General features: G+C 36.7%; 2 protein-coding genes across 2 annotated transcripts; one reads left to right on the top strand and one right to left on the bottom strand.

Annotated features, from left to right (window-relative positions):
* Positions 1-4919: 4919 nt before the first annotated feature.
* Or52ad1 (olfactory receptor family 52 subfamily AD member 1) lies at positions 4920-5864 on the top strand. The gene is given in 1 exon segment (NM_001000140.1): positions 4920-5864. A coding segment is annotated over 1 exon segment (945 nt).
* A 6829-nt stretch (positions 5865-12693) lies between these two features.
* Positions 12694-13641, bottom strand: Or52ab4 (olfactory receptor family 52 subfamily AB member 4). The gene has a single exon (NM_001000139.1). It carries the CDS (start codon positions 13639-13641, stop codon positions 12694-12696), a length of 948 nt encoding a protein of 315 aa, NP_001000139.1.
* Between the last annotated feature and the right edge of the window lie 7828 nt (positions 13642-21469).

Here is a 21469-nt window from a genome sequence, read left to right as displayed (position 1 = left end):
AGATAGGTCAAGTATTGATGTAAAGAAATAATATCTACAATGATTAGATATTGTAAATTCTGAGTTTAATGTATTTTATCTTTCTCTAATAGATATGCTAATTCACTCAACTTCATTAAATACTTCACAATGAACAGCATTGCATTGCACAAGTTAACTTTATAAATTAAAACATATATTCATAAAAAGATTTTTGTGTTCACAATGTTGTAAATAATAGTGAGATAAAAATAGAAGAAATGAATGAAGTAGATGTCATAAGGGAACTTTCACTGTCCAGAAAGATAATAAAGACCTAGATTGTTCATAATAACCAAAAAAGAATGTATTTTATTGAACTTACTTGAGTATCATGAACTTACTTTACCCTGAGGAACATAGCCTAGTAAAGATTCTGCTAACCTCTGAACTCACATAACTGTCATTTTCCCTTGGCACTGTTATTCTAGGTCTAAGAGCTCACAGTTGACAATTGATGAAAAACCAGTGTGTGTGTGTGTGTGTGTGTGTGTGTGTGTGTGTGTGTGTGTGTGTGTGTAAGCATGTGGGCACGTGGTTAGGAATGTTCACATATATTAATAGATATTATTATTGTTTGAAGGCCAGTCTTTGCCTGGGCAACAATATTTGGGCAAATAGAGATTAGCTCCCAGTAAACTTCCTGTCCATCAGGAACTTACAGTCTTCCTGCCCCTCCTTCTGCAATGATCACTGAGCCTTAGGTATGGGAGTTGTATTGAAAATGTATCCATTGCAACAGGGATCCACAACTTTTCATTTATATTGGTTGTGGTTTTCAGTAATGCTCTTCATCTGGTTTAACCAGAACTTTCCTTGATGGGAGTGAAGAGTACTGTTCTCTCTGTGTGTGCAAGGACAAAAATTTATAATGTAATCTGCTTAGATATTGGGTCTCCTAGAAATTTCAAAAGCTATGTCCATACAGTCTTATCAGCATGACTGTCTAAATATTCTGGACAAGAACATCAACCATAGAATACTGCCAACTGCCAGAAAAATTCCATGAGGTCTTAATTCTACATAAAGGGATACAAGCAACCAAGGAATGTTGAGAGTTGGAGAAATAGTTTTTTTTCCCCCGGAAAGCATATAGCAATTGTTTCTCAAATAAAAAACTTGTCATATATATTTCAAATGTTTGTCATTATATGTCATATATACATACATACATGTATATGTATCTAATATAAATACAAGCACTGTTTAACTACCAAGAAGATGAGATTGTACATATGTTTAGAAATATATATGTAAATAAGTATACATATATTTATGTAACAATAAATCAAACAAGACATAATTTGAAAGAGCAAGGAGTAGTGTATGTGAGGATTTGGAGAGGGGAAAAGGAAAGATGAAGAAGAACATTCATACTATAATCTAAAATTTGAGAAATAATTCAAAATAATAATAATTAGAATAGATAATGGAAAAGCAAATAGGTAGACCCCTAATCGTTCTCTTCAAGATATTTATACTCTACCAGTAATTTCGAAACAAAATAAAAATTTTTCTTTCTTTTTAGGCATATCCACAATTCTGCCAAGAGTCATTTTTAAAACGGTTCCTCCAGAACATTATCTTTTACCATATTTATCATCTAGCACTCCAATCTTGCTCAAATTTCCTTCAGTTCTTCCCTTTCTATTTATCTCACAAAGTTTACTTTGTCTATACTTTTTCTAAATATGCCTGGGCTTCGATCCCATTTAAGAAATTAAGAGCCCTGATATCTGCTTCTAATTTATTTATGGAACCCTAAAAGTGATTAGAAGTAAAAATAAATAAGTAACTTGAAAACAAATCAATGTACGTGTAATTACAACCTACTACAGCACTGTTTTGACTGTGACTCCCCATCTGCCTAATCTATTTCCAAGAGTCTTAAGATACCCATTCTGATTCAACTGCTCCTGCTTGTTCCCCTGTGATTTCTAATCCCTATCAAACTGCTACCAGCAACTCATTCACAGCGAAGTCTATGGCACTTAGCAAATCTTGTAGGTCCTTAGTGATTCACTTTAAGGGTTTTGTCTAACAACTTTCAAGCCAAGAGCAGCACATTTGGGTAAAGACAAGGTCACTTGAGACCCAGGGAAGAAACCCAAACCAACTTAAATGGGTCTCAAGCTGAACTCCTCCATCTTACTCTCGAGTGACACAGCACTTCTTCAGACTCTAGTGTACTGGATCATTCCGGGTCTGCTAACCAGATCTCTCTGCAGCTAGGACTCCAGGAGAGGAAACAAAGGAGCGAGAGGAAAAGGTAAAAATGTCCTGGGACACAGACAGTTATGTAGGTAGAATAGATTCTCACTTGCGTTCAACCAAATAGAGAAAAAAACCTAAACCCTTTGTAAAGTGTTTCATGTTTTAAAGAATGATCAGAGGCACTTGTGTAAAGAAAACAAATCAAAATGAGAGAAAGTTGAGTGTCAACTCTTGAATTGATTGAATTTTTCTATAACATTCACATAATTTTACCAATATTTTGTGATAACACAGAGGAAAAACCTTGTCACTTTGTTTAAAATTCTGGTGCTGTCCTAAGAAACTGTCTTGTGGGGAACATCACCCATAGAACTCCTGATAGATAACTATACATTCTCCCCTGGGAACTTCAACATGTACAAGTTTCTGCTTTTGTGGTGCATCTCTTTTGTTGTCAAGCAGTCATTTATGACAGGATACTGACTTCTAGCCGTTTATACATTTAACTGTTCTAACTCCCACTATGTCCCCAGATATTTAGCTACAGTGGTGCCAAGTACTTTCTCTGTAAAGAAATTATTAACCTAGAAATATTAGAGTATGAAGGCATCAAGATTTTCAAATATTTGTGCTTAGTGAATCAGTTCAAGACTTTTCTTTATCTTCATCACAGTTCCTGCTAACTAACAAACAGAATACAATACTTCTACATCCTACTTCAAATTGATAATACATTGAAAAACAAGAACAGTTGCAGTTTAGAACAAAACTTTTTTAGGAATGGTGCCAAATATATACATGTAATATTTGTACAGGGACTAATTTTGCCTTATTTGGCTTATCTAATTTTTGACATGAAGAAGTTTAATTTAACACTTAATTTCAAATAAAGCAAGAAAGATAATATGTGAGAGTTTAGAGGTAGAATAGAGATGGTAAAAATAATAAAATTATAGTATAATATAAAAAAGAAATTAAAAAGATAAGATCCAGTCACATAAACTAAGATTTAGGTCTGATATTCCAAACTTCATATATTTACTATGCCAGATCACCTCCTAGGAGATATGTGTATTGTTAAACACCAGTGTGCCATTGACAAAATGCAATTTTAATATAAAATATTGAATCAGTCGACTTACTATGTAAAAATGCTATAGTAGAATTTGAGTACTAAGTCAATTATCACAACATATTGGACTCTTACATATTTATAATAATTTAATTATATAAAGACCATTTATTTTGTATATTACTAAGCCTAAGCATATATGTATGATTTAATTGCCATTATAAATCCAGGGATATTAATATACCATAAACTTAACAATAGCTGGGTAACGGGCACGTGAGGGAGTCTCCAATGTTTGTCTGTAATACCAGCACTCAGCGGGTTGAGGCAGAAGAGTCCTGAGTCAGACAAAGCCCTGATTGTCTAGTGACTTTGAGACCAAACTGGGCTACAGAGAAAGACCCTGTTTATAAATAAAATCCAAAGGAAAACAACAGTAACAGGAAGAAAATCCAAATCATTAGACTTACAAATGATTTGGAAATATGTTAAATATGTCATCATGTGGATGTAACTATAAAACACTAGTAATCCAACATGTCAACTACAGGCAGGAATTACGTCCCAATATTAATATCATATTTCTAGGTAAAGCAACTTTGAAATATATGCTTTGTTTTGTGATTTTAAGTTTTTATTATTATTTCTCCTTTTGTACAATATTTGCTAAAATTATACAGTTGAAATGTTAAATAAAATTGTGAAGCCTCATGTTTAAAAGCTTGTAATTGTACTTGTATAATTTTAAAAACTTACTACTATATTTTATATCAATATTTGTTGTGACTTCCCTTTTCGCATATTGACATACATTCATGACTTTCATTTAGTGACAGAAAATGTTGTATTTCTATCAAAATAATTATATAGTTCAAAATATTTAATAACTATAATAAGGTGCACTTTTGGTAAAAATCCTTATGTTAACCCCAAACACTACTCCCTGCAGAAACACAACCAAACGTTTCCACAGAAAATTGTTAAGTCGTCTTGACTCTTAACCAACTCCCCGTTTGTCCTTGACTGGATGTCTGGAAATGCTGAATTGTTATCTGTTGAGACATTTTGAGATTGCAGGTTTGTCATCCCACACATCCACTATTCTACCAAAACGATCATCTTCCTTTCTACATAATTTTCCCACATAGTTCCTGGATATTTTATAAGAATAAATTATTCATAATGAATGTTCTTAGGGAAGAATCCTAAAGCACAAAGACCAATGCTACAAACAAGATGATACACAATTATATTTAGCTTCCCTACCTGGGATAAACACTTCAATGACTGACATGTTCATACACACACACTCTGCCTGTAATATGGGATGCATGCCCTGCTGTACCCTACCATCTAGGTGGTCATATTAGGAAATGATAAGATTGGAGTATTACTCAATCAAAGCAACTGGAAAATCTAAATCACGGAACAGGCATGTTTAATGAGAAATTATTTTTGAGAAGGTGTCTTTCTCGTAGCAAGTTTTCCAGTATTTTCTGCATTCCCACTAAAAGTAGCTCAAGGGATGACTTGATCATCAATTAACTAATCATTACCAATAGAAACTGTTGTCCTTGTCTCTCTAGGAACCAGACCTTGAAGAGCTCCTGTGACAATGCCCTCATGTAATAACTCCATTCCTCAGCCCTTGATATTCATCCTGACTGGAATCCCAGGCCTCGAATCCTCCCATGGCTGGTTCTCAACATCCTTTTTCTTGATATTTGTAATAACCATCATAGGAAATGGCACCATTTTAAATATAATTTGGATAGAGAAGACTCTCCATGAGCCAATGTTTCTCCTCTTGGCTACACTATCAGTTGTGGACTTGTGCCTGGTTACAGTCACTGTACCCCGAATGCTAGGAATCTTCTGGATGAATGCCAAAGAAATCAGCCTTGAGGCCTGCCTCACACAGATGTTTTTCATTCCTTCCTTTTATGTCATGGAATCGGGGATCCTCTTGGCCATGGCCTTTGATAGATTTGCAGCTATCTGGTACCCTTTGAGGTACACAACCATCCTGGACAGAAACATGCTTGTGAAGATGGCACTGGCTATACTGGCAAGGGCAGTGGCCGTGGTCACCCCTGCCCCCATCCTAACTAAAAGGCTGGAACGATTCCAAACACAGGTCATCAGTTATTCCTACTGTGCCTACATGGCTGTGGTGATGATTGCTTGTGGAGACATCTCCAACCACGTTGTCTACGGCCTCATGGTTATTGTAGCATCTGTGGGGATTGATCTCCTTTTTGTCATTCTGTCCTATACTCTGATCCTTTGTGCTGTCTTTCGTATTCCATCTGGGCAAGCCAAGAGAAAAGCTCTCAGCACGTGTGGTTCTCATCTGTGTGTCATTGGTCTGTTTTATTCTCCAGTTGTCTTTTCTGTCTTATCCCAGATTTTAGGGTACCATATGGCTCCCTACTTACAGATTGTAATCGACAATTTGTATTTTCTGGTGCCTCCTATGGTCAACCCCTTAATATATGCAGCCCGAACCAAACAGATGAGGGAGCGGGTGTTGCGCGTACTGACCTGTCAGAGAAACTGAGCTGACGCCTGTGATGCAAGGAAGACATGGGGGCATGGGGTTGGGTGCTATCCACAGCCAGAAGTTCAAATAATTTCTACCAGTTCAGGATTCTCTTCAGAGGGGGAAGAGAGTACTAATTCAAGAAAAGAACTCTGTCAGGTTAGAAATACAACTTGCATGTATTCGTTTGATCTTAATGTATGAAAGCTTAGTAATTCCTAAGTACTTGCTTATATGTAAGAAAATAGGGACATTGCATTGTAACTTTTATTGTTTATATGATCAAATGATATTACTTGAACTGAAAACATTTTCCAAATGGTGTAAGAGTGTGTCATCAACATGGTGAGGCTTTAATTTTGTCTTTTCATGGTTGTGATTCACTCTTTCACCAAATCATAATCATAAATAATATAAAAGAATTTTAAAAATAGATATGTAAATATATCTATGAACATATTGATAACTAATGAGCTTTATTTCTCTACTTATATTGTACATTAAAGAATCATATTGGGTATGTTATAAAATGCCTTTAGAAGTTCTAACCCCCATTGTTGGTCATTTTGGGTAATGTCATCTCCATATGGTACTGGGAGCCTCCCTCGTCCTTGGTGTCTTGGATGTTACAGTTTTTTCCTCTCCACAAGACATACACACTGTTGCATATTTCCATTCATTCGTCTCGCCCACTGGGCTTCTCTTCTGTCTCCTCTGCATACCTGATCCCGTTCACCTTTTAATCCCTCCTCCACATCTTCCTTCCTTCCCCCTGCCTCCCATGATTAATTTTCTCTCTCTTATAAGTGGGATTGAATCATCCATACTTAGACCCTCCTTCTTGTTAAGCTTCATATGGTCTGTGAGTTGTAGCATGGGTATTTTTGCTAATATCCACATATCAGTGAGTGCATAACAGGTGTGTTCTTCTAGAGTGTTTCCTCACTCAGGATGATATTTTCTAGTTCCATCCATTTCCCTAAGAATTTATGAAGTCATTGTTTTTAATAGCTGTGTAATACTCCATTGTGTAACTTTACCACATTTTTTATATCCATTCATCTGTTGAAGGACATCTGGGTTCTTTCCAGTCTCTGGCTATTATAAATAAGGATGCTAAGAACACAGTGGAGCATGTGTCCTTGTTATATGTTGGAGCATCTTTTGGGTATATGCCCAGGTGGGTATAGCTGGGTCTTCAGGTAGAACTATTTCCAATTTTCTGAGATACTGCCAGATTTATTTTCAAAGTGGTCGTACCAGTTTGCAATATCGCCAGGAATGGAAGATTGTTCCTCTTTCTCCAAATCCTCAGCAGCTCCTGCTGTCACCTGAGTTTCTTCTTTTTTTAAAAATTGTGCAATGTTTTATTTTGTCAACTACATTTGTTTTTAATCACAAGGTTTTGTAAACTTTTCCCCTTTTTATATTAACCATTTCATTCGTTTACGTTTCAAATGATATCCCCCTTCTCATTTACCACTCCATCAATCCCCCAACCCATTCTGCCCTCCTCTATACCTCCCTTCACCCATTCACCCACTCCTGCCTCACTCCTCTAGCAACCCCCTACACTGGGGCATCAAGTCTCCTTTCCTTTCACTGATGTCAGATAAGGCCATCCCTTGCTACTTATGCATCTGTTGTCCTGGCTCCCTCCATGTATATACTTGATTGGTGGTTCAATCCCTGGGAATGCTGGGTGGTCCAATTAGTTGATATTGTTCTTCTTATGGGGTTGCAATCCCCTCAGACCCTTTAGCCCTTCCCCTACCACTTCCATTGAGGCCCCCCGCTCAGTCTGTTGGTTGGCTGTAAGTATCGGCATTTATATTGGTCAGTCACCCGAGGTTTGGATCTTAACCATTCGGATTGGTATAAGGTGGAATCTCAGAGATGTTTTGATTTGCATTTTCTTGATGACTAAGGATGTTGAACATTTCTTTAGGTGCATCTCGGCCACTTGAGATTCCCTGAGAATTCTTTGTTTAGCTCTGTACTCCATTTCTAATTAGGTTATTTTGTTTTCTGGGGTCTAATTTCTTGAGGTCTTTTTATGTTTTGGATATTAGCTGTCTGTCAGATGTATGGTTAGTAAAGATCTTGTCCCAATCTGTAGGTTGCCTTTTTATCCTATTGATAATATTCTTTGCCTTATAGAAGTTTCTCAGTTCATGAGGTCCCATTTGTCAGTTGTTGATCTTAGAGCCTAAGCCACTGGTGTTCTCTTTGGGAAATTTTCTCCTGTGCCACCTCCAACATATAAACATGGCCAGGAAAGAAAGAGGTTCCCAGAACCCAACAGGGATGACTTGAGGTGAAAGTTTCAGTGAAGTGGGAGATAAAACTTGTACAGACCACCTCCAGTAAATAGGCATGTCCCCCAGTTGAGGGATGAGGATGAGGCCACCTATGAATCTCAAAGTTTTTAATCCAGAAATGTTCCCGTCCATAGAAAAGGCAGGGACAAAGAATGGAGCAGAGACTGAAGAATGGTCCATCTGGGGACTGCCCCACCTGGGAATCCATCCTGTCTTCAAATGCTAAATCTGACACTGTTGCTGTTGCCAAGAGGCACTTGCTGACATGAACCTGGCATTGCTGTTCCCTGGGAGGTTCTGCCAGCACCTAACCAATGTAGATATGGATTCTTGGAGCCAACCATGAGACTGAGCTTGAGGACCCTGGTGGAGGAGTTGGCAGAAGAAAGGGAAGAACAGAGGGGGATTGCAACACCATAGGAAAAACAATGTATGTTCACCAGATCACCAAGTACTTCCACAGACTATAGCACCAACCAAGGAGTGTACAGAGAAGGATTCATGGCTCATGATACATATATATATATATATATATACATATACATATATAGTGGAGATACATATATAGTGGAGGATAGGCCTTGCCTGACATCAATGGGAAGGGAGACCCTTGGTTCTTTGAAGGTGTGATGGCCCAGCATAGGGGATCTTAGAGTAGTGGGGCAGGAATGTGTAGGTGGAGGGGGGAGCACCCTCATAGAAGCAAAAGGGAGGGGGGAGTGGGTAGATGGGATGGGGTTTGTGGAGGGGTAATCTGGAAGGTAGATATCATTTGAGCTGTAAACAACAAGAATGATTAATTAAAAAATACAATTAACCAAAGGTCATAAAATGGTTACTAATGACTTTTTGTAGGTGAAAAGACAGAAGATAAAATATTGACTGGGTTTATTTATACAAAATTTCAATATCACTATTACTCTGTAATACTGATTGATGGTCAAGCAAGAGGGAGGAGGAATGGGATGAGGAGCTGTTGGAGGGGGACCAAAGAAGGGAGCAATGACTGGAATGTAAATAAAAAGAAAAACATAGAAACTAAACAGAGGAGAGAGAGAGAGAGAGAGAGAGAGAGAGAGAGAGAGAGAGAGAGAGAGAGAGAAAGAGAGAGAGAGAGAGAACTAGAATCCCCAGAGCAGGCCTCCAACAATACTCCCCACACATGGACAGTGCTCCTTCCAGAAGCTGAAAGCTATTAAACAATAGTTATGTCAACTATGGGATACCTCCCGATGATAGTCAGATAGGACCCTGAAGCTCCAAATTAATACATGTTTTTGATCTTGCATGCCCAGCAAAGCACTCTTTATGAAGGCATCATGCACTTAGGTCACATGTCATAGAAAAAATGAAACCAGAGTTGACTTGGATGTTTTCTTCCTAGCTACAACTAACTGCTAAAGTTACAGAAGGGTTTTTTGGTTGTGGGTGCCATTTTATTTGGTGGTGTAGCCACTGGCTTAAGTGAATAACATCCCAAACATACTCAGGAAAGAAATTGTGTGTGTTCAGTGAAGCACACAATCAAAGTCAGAGGACTGAACAGGAAGAAGGGAAATCAAATTTCAGAGAGAAATCAAGGAGATACCTTTCCAAAGGAAAGATAATTCAAATGACTACTACTTGCAATATAAATGCACAAGAGTTTATCCTGTCTTTAAGAAATGCAGGCACAGGTGATGAAGCAGAGACTGAGGAAAAGACCAACCAGTAATGGGCCCAAATTGAGACCCATCCCATAGAGAAGCACCAATACCTGACACTATTAATGATACTCTGTTATGCTTAAGTCAGGAGTCTAGCATGGCTGTCCTCTGAGAGGCACCACTTAGCAGCTGACTCAGAGAAATGGAGACACACACAGCCAAACAGTGGATAAAGTTTGGAACTCTTATGGAAGAATAGCCAGAAGGATTGCAGACACTCACTGGGATAGGAACTCCACAGGAAGGACAACTGAGTCAATTAACCTGGACCCTTGGGGCTCTCAGAGTCTGAACCACAGACCAAATACACAGTTTGGACCTAGTCCTCCCCTCTCATATGTAGTAGATGTGCAGCTTGGTCTTCATGTGGTCCCGTACAACTGGAGCGCGGCTATCCCAATAGCTGTTTATAGTATATGGGATATATTCTAGTTGGGCTGCCTTCTATGAACACAGTGGGAGAGAAAGCATCTAACATTGCAAAGACTTAAAATGCTAGGGTTGGGGGGATACTATGGGATGTCCCCATGTGTTCATAAGAGAAGGAAAGGAGCAATGGGGGAAAGGATTGTGGGAGAGGATGACCAAGAGAAGGCAGTGAACTGGGTGTAAAGTGAGTAAGTAAAAAGTAAATAAAAAATATAAACGTATAAAACAGAAAAGTAATTAAAGTGAAAAAACATGCCCTTAAAAAGATACTCTTTTTCTTATTTCAAGCTTTCCGTTTCATCTATATGGTTTCACATATTTGCATACATTAATATATCCAAAGCTGTACCTATTATTAAAATACTATTATTAAAGATTATGTATTTTGTTACAACACTGTCTCTATAGGAAACAAGTCTTTTCTTTATATCTAGTAAAATGAAAGTATAATAAAAGTAAACACTGTAATAAAATGCAAGTTTCCATTGAATAATATGACTTGCAAGCTTTTTACATGTTGAAAAGTGGCACTTTTATTGCCTTTCTAAATATCTATGGCTTTAAATTTGTTTTCACAAATTCTTAGGTTTGTCAGTACATAAACGTGTGATGTATCCATCAGTTTTCTGTACCCTATTATCTTCTATGTGACATAAGGGAACGTAGAAGAATAATTTATTCTGCTTATACAGTTTGTTTCTGCTACTTAAAATATTTTAGGTGCCATAGTAAAGACTGCTCCCAGGCTGCTCTAGTGGTTTCCTGAAGAGATCCATGTTCATAGCAACAGAGTGTTAACACTCCATCTATGAAGCTTTTGTTGGTTTGTGAAGTAGCATTCACTAATGAATACAATGTACCAAGAGTGTTATACTGCACCTTAAGGCATTGCTCTCCACAAAGAGGGTATATAGGGATCACTGGATAAATCTTGTACAGTTCTACTCCCCATTGTGGTCATGGGGAACTCTACTTCTTATACTAATTCAAAATACCCTCAACAGAAGAAAGCTCTGAAACTCTCACATATTTAAATAAAATAAAACTATCCGACAACACTAAAGTTTTCACTATGGTTTTCTTTAATAGCATATCTTTATGTCAGTGATCTAATTTTAGGTTGAAACCATTTTTCAGGTAATTTTATCTTTTTTCTTTTGTAAATATAGAATGTTATTAATTTGATCCTCAATAGGAAAGGAAATCAAAAGAGCGAATGAAGAGATTACTGAGTTAATATTTTTAGTACTCGTGTGGTGCCAGCCAAGATGGGACAGACGCTCTCAGTGCTTAGATCCTAAAGAGTGAAGACTGACAAAGTAGCCAGAGACACAAAGGTAAATTCAATGTCTCTGTTCTCTTCTTTTGTTTGTAGGAGCTTTTGCTTCATAAAGATAAGAAGAGAAAATATAATGGTCTATTTAACATGATATCTGCTCAGTTAAATAGTAGAGATCTCAAACTCTTCACATTGTCTCCTAATTAACTTTTGGTGAAAAGTTAATTTAGTGTGAGTCTTAAAATGACACAGACAAGGCATTTACAACAGTACTAGATTTTAGGCTGTTGAAATGGGTGTGTTGGTAAAGGCACTTGCATTTTTTGTAATGTGTATTTTATGTAAATGCACATTTATATGTAATGGATATTTTGCATTTGTGTAAAACTGTGTATCAGATGGTAGGGAAATTAGCAGTGATCTCATGCAACAGGATGGTCTGTGTATTTTGTTAAAATTGAATACAGGCTGCTTCTCAGGACCAGAATTCTCAAAGAATTCAGACTTATATATCAGCACAGCTTCATGAATTTTAATGACATTAATTTTAAAACTGATTTAATACTATGAATAAAATCTTTATCATCTGAAATAATGTTTGACGTTCAAATCTCACATTTAACATTACGTTCTCCAGGAAATCTTGTATGACTCCTTTTAAAATGTAGTTTTTTTCTCCGTGTATAGCCAATTATATTGTCTTAACCTTCTTATGCATTACACTATATGTGATCAATATTTTTATCTACATGTAAAATCATAGAACAGATACATAAGTGTCAGTGTTTGCCATCAGGGAAAAATTACCTTCTGCATTAAGAAAGCACAAGATATGTCTGGGTTTGGAGAAAGAAAAAATAGGGATCTAAGAATGCAAGAAAGAACGAAAAATGGAGAATAAATCTTAGGTGAGGGATCAAGGAGTATATGATATTTGTATCTTTCACCTGTGTTTATTCCATGTCTATACTGGCTTTCTGTTGAGAATATGGACTGACTTTTCATGAAAGATCAGTATATTGGAAAAAAATAATGAAAATAGTCATATATGGTTCAAGCAGTTTTAACAGGCAGTTCTCTAGTTTTCCTCTGACACAAGATTTTAAGGTTCTTTATTGAGTATTAGACTTCAAAACAAAAATGTGTACAACCCATTTGCGGATCTCCTTTGTCTTCACACCATAGACAATAGGGTTAAGGGCAGGGGGCAGGAGCAGATAGATGGTAGACAATAAGATATGGATATACGGTGACACATGACCAAAACGGTGACTGAAAAAGGAAAAAAAGGCAAGGATATAAAACTCTAGGAAGACAACAATATGAGCTGTACAAGTATTGAAAGCTTTGCTCCGTGCCTCTTTCTGAGGAAGATGTAAAACAGCTTGGAAAATCAAAAAGTAGGAGATGAAAACGAATATCATGTCAAAGCCCAGAATTGCAAAAGCCACAAAGAGCCCATATGATTTATTAATAGTGACATCTTCTGCTGCCAGCTTGACGACAGCCATGTGCTCACAATAAGAATGAACGATCACAATGGAGTGGAACCGTTGCAGTCGCTTGAGGAGAACAGGTAAAATCCCAACAAGTACAGTTGCCCGGACTGCAACCATCAGAATGACTCGAAGTAAAAATAAAGGTGTAAGGATGGATGGGTGCCTCAGAGGGTCACAGATGGCGACGTATCTGTCAAAAGCCATGGCGAGCAGAATGCCAGATTCCATTCCTTGCAAGGCATGGATGAAGAAGAGCTGGGTGAGGCAAGTATCAAAAGCCATAGAACATGAACCAAACCAGAAGATGGCCAACATCTTAGGAGCAATGGCTAAACAGAGACCAAGGTCAGTAGCTGCCAGTACTGCCAAGAAAATGTACATGGGTTGGTGTAGGCTGCGTTCTCTGGGAACAATGATTAGCAGGAAAAGGTTTCCCAGCAAAGCCACAAGACATACAACAAAGAAGGGAAATCCAATCCAAAACTGCACATGCTCTAGTCCAGGGATGCCAACCAGAATCACTGTCCTTGGGTTCAGATATGACAAGTTGGTATAGCCCATGAATCTGAAAAATCCTGTCATCACCACTGATACTGACACCTAATCAGATAGAACTGGTGAATGCGAAGGTGCAAACACTCAAATTTCATCTTGGAATCTTATACATATGGACCATGTGGCTTTAAATCTTTGAGCATCAACCAAGTTTTATAAGAATGTGGTTCCTTGATATTCTTTTGAAAATCCAGTGTACCTTATAGATAATGAAGATGGTATTATATCCATCTTCTAGAGATTATACGAGTGAAAATGTATGGCCTAATTGCATTGATTCTGTAAGTTTCTGGAATCACCCCAGCTGGTCTCAAAGAAAGCAAATGTGTCTTTTCCCGTATCTATCTATAAACTCTGTGTACCTTCCAGGCTATGTTCAACTTCACTGTGACAAAGAGCATCTTGTAGCCTGATGATGATGATGATGATGGTGGTGATGATGATGATGATGATGATGATGATGATGATGATGATGATGATAGTGGTGGTGGTGGTGGTGGTGGTGGTGGTGGTGGTGGTGGTGGTGATGATGATGATGGTGGTGAAAGTACTCACAAATCTCAGAAAACAGTGGAGTTTAAAACACAGAGATGTCAATGAAGCAAAAAGGAACATAAGCTAATAAAGGACAGTGTCAAACCTGGAATATTATATAGCTTCTAGTTAACTGTGTTTAAACATGCTTATTACACTAATGCACTTCATATGCAGGAAAGCAACAGGCCTCTCAGGCTGAGTGGAATTCAATGTAACTTATTTTATTTTACTTTTTTATTGTTTCCAGTTGGCAGGTAAATTAATTTCTAACACTTTTGAGCTTTTCCAACACAAGGATGGCTTAAGTTTCTCCTTTTTTAAATATTTGCTATTTCTCTCTCTCTTTGGCAACGAATTAAAACTTCAACTCTACAAATCTACTCTTTTGTCTTTTTAATTTTTTCACTAACAACTCTATGAACATGAAGTTGTATATGATTTTCATTCTATATCCTCTAATATCAATCATATATAAACATAATCACTGAACAGGGAGGATAATATTGAGTGGAATTTTAAAAATACTTTTTATTTTAATGAAGTGAGAGGCTGCCTTACTAAAACCAAATGAAAAGATTATAAACATAGGACTTAGCACATTAATACATATGAAGGTATGAACTGAATTTCTCCAGTGTCACGTAATATAAAATATTAAAGAAGTTGATAAAAAGTAGATATCTTTCCACATGAGCTCGTCTATTCACAGAAACTATGAGAATATGACCCAGAAATTAGAAATGTTGATTTAAATATTGGGAAATACTGCATTACAAAGTTATTCAGATGTCTATCTGAAAGGAACTTAGCAGTAGAAGTGGAAATCTATTAAAAGTCATTACTCACAAAAAATTTAATGTTTTATGAACAGGACACAAGTTGTGGTAAAAGGTAAAGGAACTGCAGAAGGAAATTTCGTGTTGAGATAATTATTTAAATGCTGATCGATGATCTAAGGACACACGACAAAATTAGTTATGGTTTCACCATGGTAGGTAGAAAATAGATAATGGTGCAAAGTATGTCTCATAGTGAAAAATGCACAGATCACATTCAGCTTCTCCATTTTAGTATGAACATGCAAATACACACACACACACACACACACACACACACACATATATATATATATACATACATATGTAATTTTTAAATAGGTATCTATGATTCTCTTTTGTGTATCAATAAAAAAGCATTTGTTTTGAGCAACATAAATTTCCCTGATAATCTGAACTTCAGGGATGAGATATGAGCTGTAACTGCTCAGAAAGCAGGATTAGATACTGAGCTAAGAAAAGTGGAATGCTCCTGTGTTTCATTCTGTCTTCGCATACTTTCAGTTGTTCTTCTCAAAGTATATACATGTTTGTACACACACACACACACACACACACACACACACAGAGAGAGAGAGAGAGAGAGAGAGAGAGAGAGACTGCACACACAAATTTCCAAAGCACAAACTATCTCTTCACATATAAAATTTTAATATGCTAATAGTAGGCAACAAACTGATTGAAATGACACTTTGATAATCTTATTCTCACCTTGTTCTTGCTACTAGTTAATGTCTTCCTCACATATGTCTTCCTCACATGCAACTAAAGCAATGATACAAAAATCACCTTCTATTTCTTCCATCCCTAAAGGTGTTTCTATATTTAGATGTGAGTCTAATCCATGTTACATAATATTAAGAAAAAAACCCTGTGTCCAAGAAAGAACACTGACTCATGCTAGAGGAATATCCATCAATAAGACACTTGAGATGAGATTATCTGATACTCTTTTTTCTTAATTTGGTTCTTCTTTTTTTTTAAATTGCTGCAAACAGAAATGCTTAGCTGTATGAAGGTCTTAATACAGGGAGAAGAAACTCACCCAGACAGAAAAACAGCCAGCTTAAATAGATCTTTGCTGACACTCAGATTTGGGAAGGAATTAATAACTTGCCAACTTGCATCATCTGCTTATGGTCTCTTCTTTTCTTGGCTTTTCTTAGAACTGAGCTGATCCCAGGTTGATGTTTTGACCTATTCCCTGGAGGACGACAGTACATTTCTGATATTCATGTCTAGTTAGTAGAGGAAAGATTCTCATTACTTCATGCTGCACATCCTGAATACAATAATCACAGAAAGCCAATTCTAAATTACAAGTTTTTTAGGCCTCAAATGATTTGGCACCTTGACTAAATGAAGAGGAGGCAAAAAGAACAAGTAGAATAGGAAAATAAAAGATTCATTATTGCTTTTGTCCAACTTGTGACCTGCGGTCAGTGTTATAACAAAATGAAAGAAAATACTACTTATCATAGAAAATATTTAACTAGAACAGTCAATCATGCACTCCTGACAACTACTATATTACTAAATTTATTTGAAAATATTACAGTACTTTGAAGTTTCAAGAACAAAAGAGATTTAGAAATCATCTTATTTCTTTTCTCCTTTTTACATTCTTGTCTATTTATTTTATTATGCCAATTTTAATACAGATGTACTGAAAATAATAGAAGTCAAATGCCTTTCAATTGTTCCAAGGATTAGGGAGAATTTTTAATAATCTCCAGCAACAGTGAAGTCAGCCAACAATGGAATCTGCCTTTAATTGTTTAAATGTTTGCAAAATTAATTGAATAATTTTTTCAATTTACTGACTGCATTTTCTGAAAAAAATTTCTGATTAATATCATTTTTGATTAGATAGTTTGGTAGAATTATCATAGGAAGATGATTAGTTGAGCTATTTGAAATGATCTTTTTCTTTTTATTTATTCATCTCTCATGAAATGTATCCAGACCACAGCTTCCCCTTCCTCCATTTTCCCAGTCCCACTCTATCCCTTCATCACCCTGAATCCACTGCTCCTCCATTTTCCTTTAGACAATGACTCCTGCAATCCTTCCTCCACCTCTTACATGGTTTTCCCTGAGTTCTGCCAAGTGTTTGGCTGTGAGTCTCTTCATCTGTTCCCATCAGAGACAGGAGGAAGCCTATCTGATGAAGATCGGGGCTAGACATCAATCTATGAGTACATCAGAGTATCATTAAGAACCATTTTGTGATTTGTTTAAATGTGTTTGTTCATTTGTTTGTCCATCATTTTTAGTTCCACCCCAGGTCTCTGCACCATCCAAATTTCAGTTCCTGGCTAGTCAAGCAGAGTCACTCATGGGTTCACTCTAGTGTCTTCAATCTCAAGTTACACCATACATTGGTTAACCACTCCAACAAGCTCTGAGCCACCATTGCCCTATGACATCTTGCAGACAACACAGGTTGTGGGTAGAAGGTTTTGTGACTGGGCTCTAAGTCTCACCACTGGAGTCTTAATTGGTTATCAAAGATGGCCAGTTTAGGTTCCTTATCTTCCATTACTAGCACTCCTCACTTAGGTCACCCTCATAAGTTCCAGAAAGTTTCCTATGCACTATTTGTCCACATAACACCCTAAACACATCCACCCCATATTCCAATAGTCTCTCCTTGGACTTTCTCAATCTCCCAACCTGATCCCTTCTGTTCCCGTCTCTATCCTCCCCAAGTCCACCCTCAAATCTATTCTAGTTCTCCTTTCCAAGAAGATCCACATGTCCCTCTTAAAGGATTTTTTTGTTTTTCTCCCTCCCTCTGAGTGACGATGATTATCTTTAACACCTAATACCCCCTTGTAAGTGGATTCACATCATGCTGGTCTTTCTGAGACTGGGTTGCCTTGTTCAGGATGATTTTTCTAGGTCCACTCATTTGCCTGCAACTTCCATGATAATCATTCTTTTCTGACAGCTGAGTAATTCTCTATTGTGTAAATATTCCACATTTTCTTTACTTATTCTTTGGTTGAAGGACATCTAGATTGTTGGGCTATTATGAATAAAGCTGCTATGAAAATAGTTGAGAATATGTCTTAGTGGTAGAATGGGTGGTCTCTTAGGTAGATGTCCAAAAGTGGTATAACTTGGTCTGAAAGTAGATAGGTTTTTGATTTTCTGATGAATCACCATATAGATTTCCATAGTGTTTTAAAAATTTTGGTTTCCTATATGCAATGGAAAAGTGTTTCCTCCTTGTTTCATATCCTCAACAGGATGAACTATTACTTCTTTTTTTTTAAAATCTTGGTCATTCCAACAGGTGTAAATATAATATCAAAGTAGTTTTAATTTGCTTTTCCCTGATGACTAAATATGTTGAATTGTTCTTTAACTGTTCTAAGCCCTGTGATATTCCTGTTTGAAAATTCTCTGGTTAGACCTCTATCACATTTTTAATTGTATTATTTGGTTTGGTTTGTCAATGTCTAGTTTCTTGATAAGTTTATATACCCCTTTACCAGATTTGATAGAAATCTTTTCCTATTCTGTAGGCTTCTATTTTGTCCTATTGATAATGTCACTTAAAGTAAACAATTTTTTTTGGTTCTTTTTTTTTTTCGGAGCTGGGGACCGAACCCAGGGCCTTGCGCTTCCTAGGTAAGCGCTCTACCACTGAGCTAAATCCCCAGCCCCTGAAGTAAACATTTTCAGTTTTATGAGACCTCATTTACTGATTATGAAACTTAGTGCTGGTTCTAACAGTGTTCTGTTTCGGAAGTTTTCTACTGTCCCAATGCATTGAAGAATATTCAGCATTTGATATGCTATCAGGTTAAGTGTGTCTGATATTATGTTCAGGTCTTTCTTAACCATGGACTAAACAAGTTTTTTGCAAGGTGAAAGATATGGACGTACTTGCATTCGTCTGCATACAGATATCCAAGTAGACCACCAATATTTGTTAAAGATTTTTTCTTCTTTCTGTTGTGTTTTTCTGACTCCTCCATCAAAAACAAGTGTCTATAAGTGTGTGGATTTATCTCTGGGTCTTCAGTTTGATTCCACTGATCAACCTGTCTGCTTCTATGTCAATACCATGTGATACGAATTTTATTACTACAGCTTTGTAGTACAGCTTAAAATCAGGGATGGTGATACCTACAGAAGTTCTTCATTATTCAGGATTGTTTTAACTATCTTGTTTTTTTGTTTTGTTTTGTTTTGTTTTACTTTTCCACATAAAATTGATTATTGTGCTTTCCAGGTCTGTAAAGAATTGTACTGGAATTTTGACGGTCATTGACACTGTAGATTGCTTTTTGTAGAATGGCCATTTTGCTATGCTAATTCTACTGACCCATGTGCATAGGTGGGCTATCCATCTAATGATATCTTCTTCAGTTTCTTTCTTCAATAACTTCAAGTTTTTGTCATAAAAGACTTTCAATAGTCTGGTTAGGATTATTCCCAAAATATTTCATATTATTTGTGAAGGATATTGTTTCCCTGATTTCATTTACAATCTATTTATCATTTACATGTAGAGGGTCTACTCATTTTTGGGTTTTTCTGGGCTCTTTTTGATTTGTTTGTTTCCTTTTTAGTTAATTATGTATCCAGCCACATTGCTGAAAATGTTTATCAGTTATAGGAGATCCCAGGTAGAATTTTTGTGTTCACTTATGTGTACTATATTATCATCTGCTAATAATGATACTTTGACTTCTTCTTTTCCAATTTATATCCCCTGGATCTTATTTAGTTGTATTGTTCTAGCTAGAACTTCATGTACTATATTCAAAGGACATGAAAATAGTGAACAGAGTTTTAATATTAACCAATGGAAAAGCTGAGGGAAGAACTGAAGGGGCTGAAGGCGATTGCAAACCCAAAACAAGAACAATTACCAACTAACCGGACCACCCAGAGCTTCTAGAGACTAAACCATCAACCAAAGAGTATACATGGATGGGTCCATGGCTTCAGATACAAATGAAGCAGAGGATGGCCTTATCTGACCTAAATTGAAGGTGAGGCCTTTGGGTGCTTGATACTACAGTAAAAAGGGATGCTAGAGTGGTGAGGCAAGAGCGGGTAGAGGAGCATTCTCAGAGAGGCAAAGGGGAGGAGGAGAGAGAGGATGAACATTTCTGGAGGGGTAACTGAGAAGGGGAATATCATAAGAAATATAAATAAATAATATGTAGATGTTTTATAAGAGTGATTTGGAACTACTATTCATTACATTCATTCCTTGAAACCTTCATATATGTATATAATGCATTCTGATTATTCTCATTCATCTTTTGTCATCTCCTGCCAACAGCTCCCTTTCCTACAAACACCTTTCCCACATTTATGTCTTTTTATTTTATTTTTGGTATACCGTGGCTTCCAAAAGCAGTGGGTTGGTAACTAATCACTAAAACTTTGTGGACTCACCTGGAGTACATAGGTGATAACAATGCTTCTCCCTTTCCCATAATCTGTAAATAGACAACAGATCAGCAGGAAGAGATAGTGGCCTCTGTTTTCCTCTCCTATTGATGACAGACTTGGGTCAGCCCAGTATAGGTCAACACAATGCCTTTAAGTTAATAATTGAAAAGTCTATGCCATTCCCAAAGATGACATTTTGCAAGCCTTCTTTCTACCTCCTTCTTTTATGTTTTAGCACTCCCTCATCCTTCTTATTTTATCCCCTGTGTCTTACAGAGGTAAAATAAGTGTTTTCCTCAGGAATGAACCCTTAAGCTTCACTTATTCTGGGCTGCGAGCACACATGTGTCTCTGGATTCACTGTCCATCATGATATAATATATATATATATATGTATATATATATCTTTTATGATTGAGACTGAAAGAAGCAAGTGTGAACATGTGTGTGTGTTTGTGTGTGTGCATCTGTTTATCTGTGTGTGTTTAATATTTAGATGCCATTTTGATACTGAGCTGATTTAGGAGGACAACTGTAATGAGATGCCAAAAATTAAGATTTTATTGCATTAACAATAGTAGGCATATATTATCATATGTATATTAGGACAAGCATCTACCTAGATAACTGTGTTAAAACATATATACTCCAGGAAGTGTATTAAGTATATTTACACTATTGAATTTTATTTCCATATTTTTATTTATATGTGTATAGTCATGTTGACAGATGTGTGAGGACACAGGTATATGTGTATGCATATATATGTATATGTATGTTTCTATGCATGTATGTATGTAAATATGTGTGTATGTATGGGAGGTAACAGACAGGGAAGGAAAAAGAGGTTGTGGAAGTGGGGTTATTAATATCACATGGATAGAAAGTGTGAATCATGAGTTGATGTGGGTCTTCAGATAGTGTAGGATGTGAAGTCATGGAAGAAATAAAGGAAAATACTGTGTTATACTAAAAACAGAGAGATGATTCAGACTGGGATAGTATCAGGCAAGGGTGAGAAGGCATGACGACTGTACTCA

This window comes from Rattus norvegicus, chromosome 1 (assembly GCF_021556685.1).
Source record: "Rattus norvegicus strain SHRSP/BbbUtx chromosome 1, alternate assembly SHRSP_T2T, whole genome shotgun sequence".
NCBI lineage: Eukaryota > Metazoa > Chordata > Mammalia > Rodentia > Muridae > Rattus > Rattus norvegicus.
This window is presented reverse-complemented; position numbering and strand designations above follow the sequence as displayed.

What these genes read in the sequence shown, in the direction of transcription:
- Or52ab4 (NM_001000139.1), bottom strand. Translation starts at nt 13,641, where the DNA reads ATGGGCTATACCAACTTGTCATATCTGAACCCAAGGACAGTGATTCTG.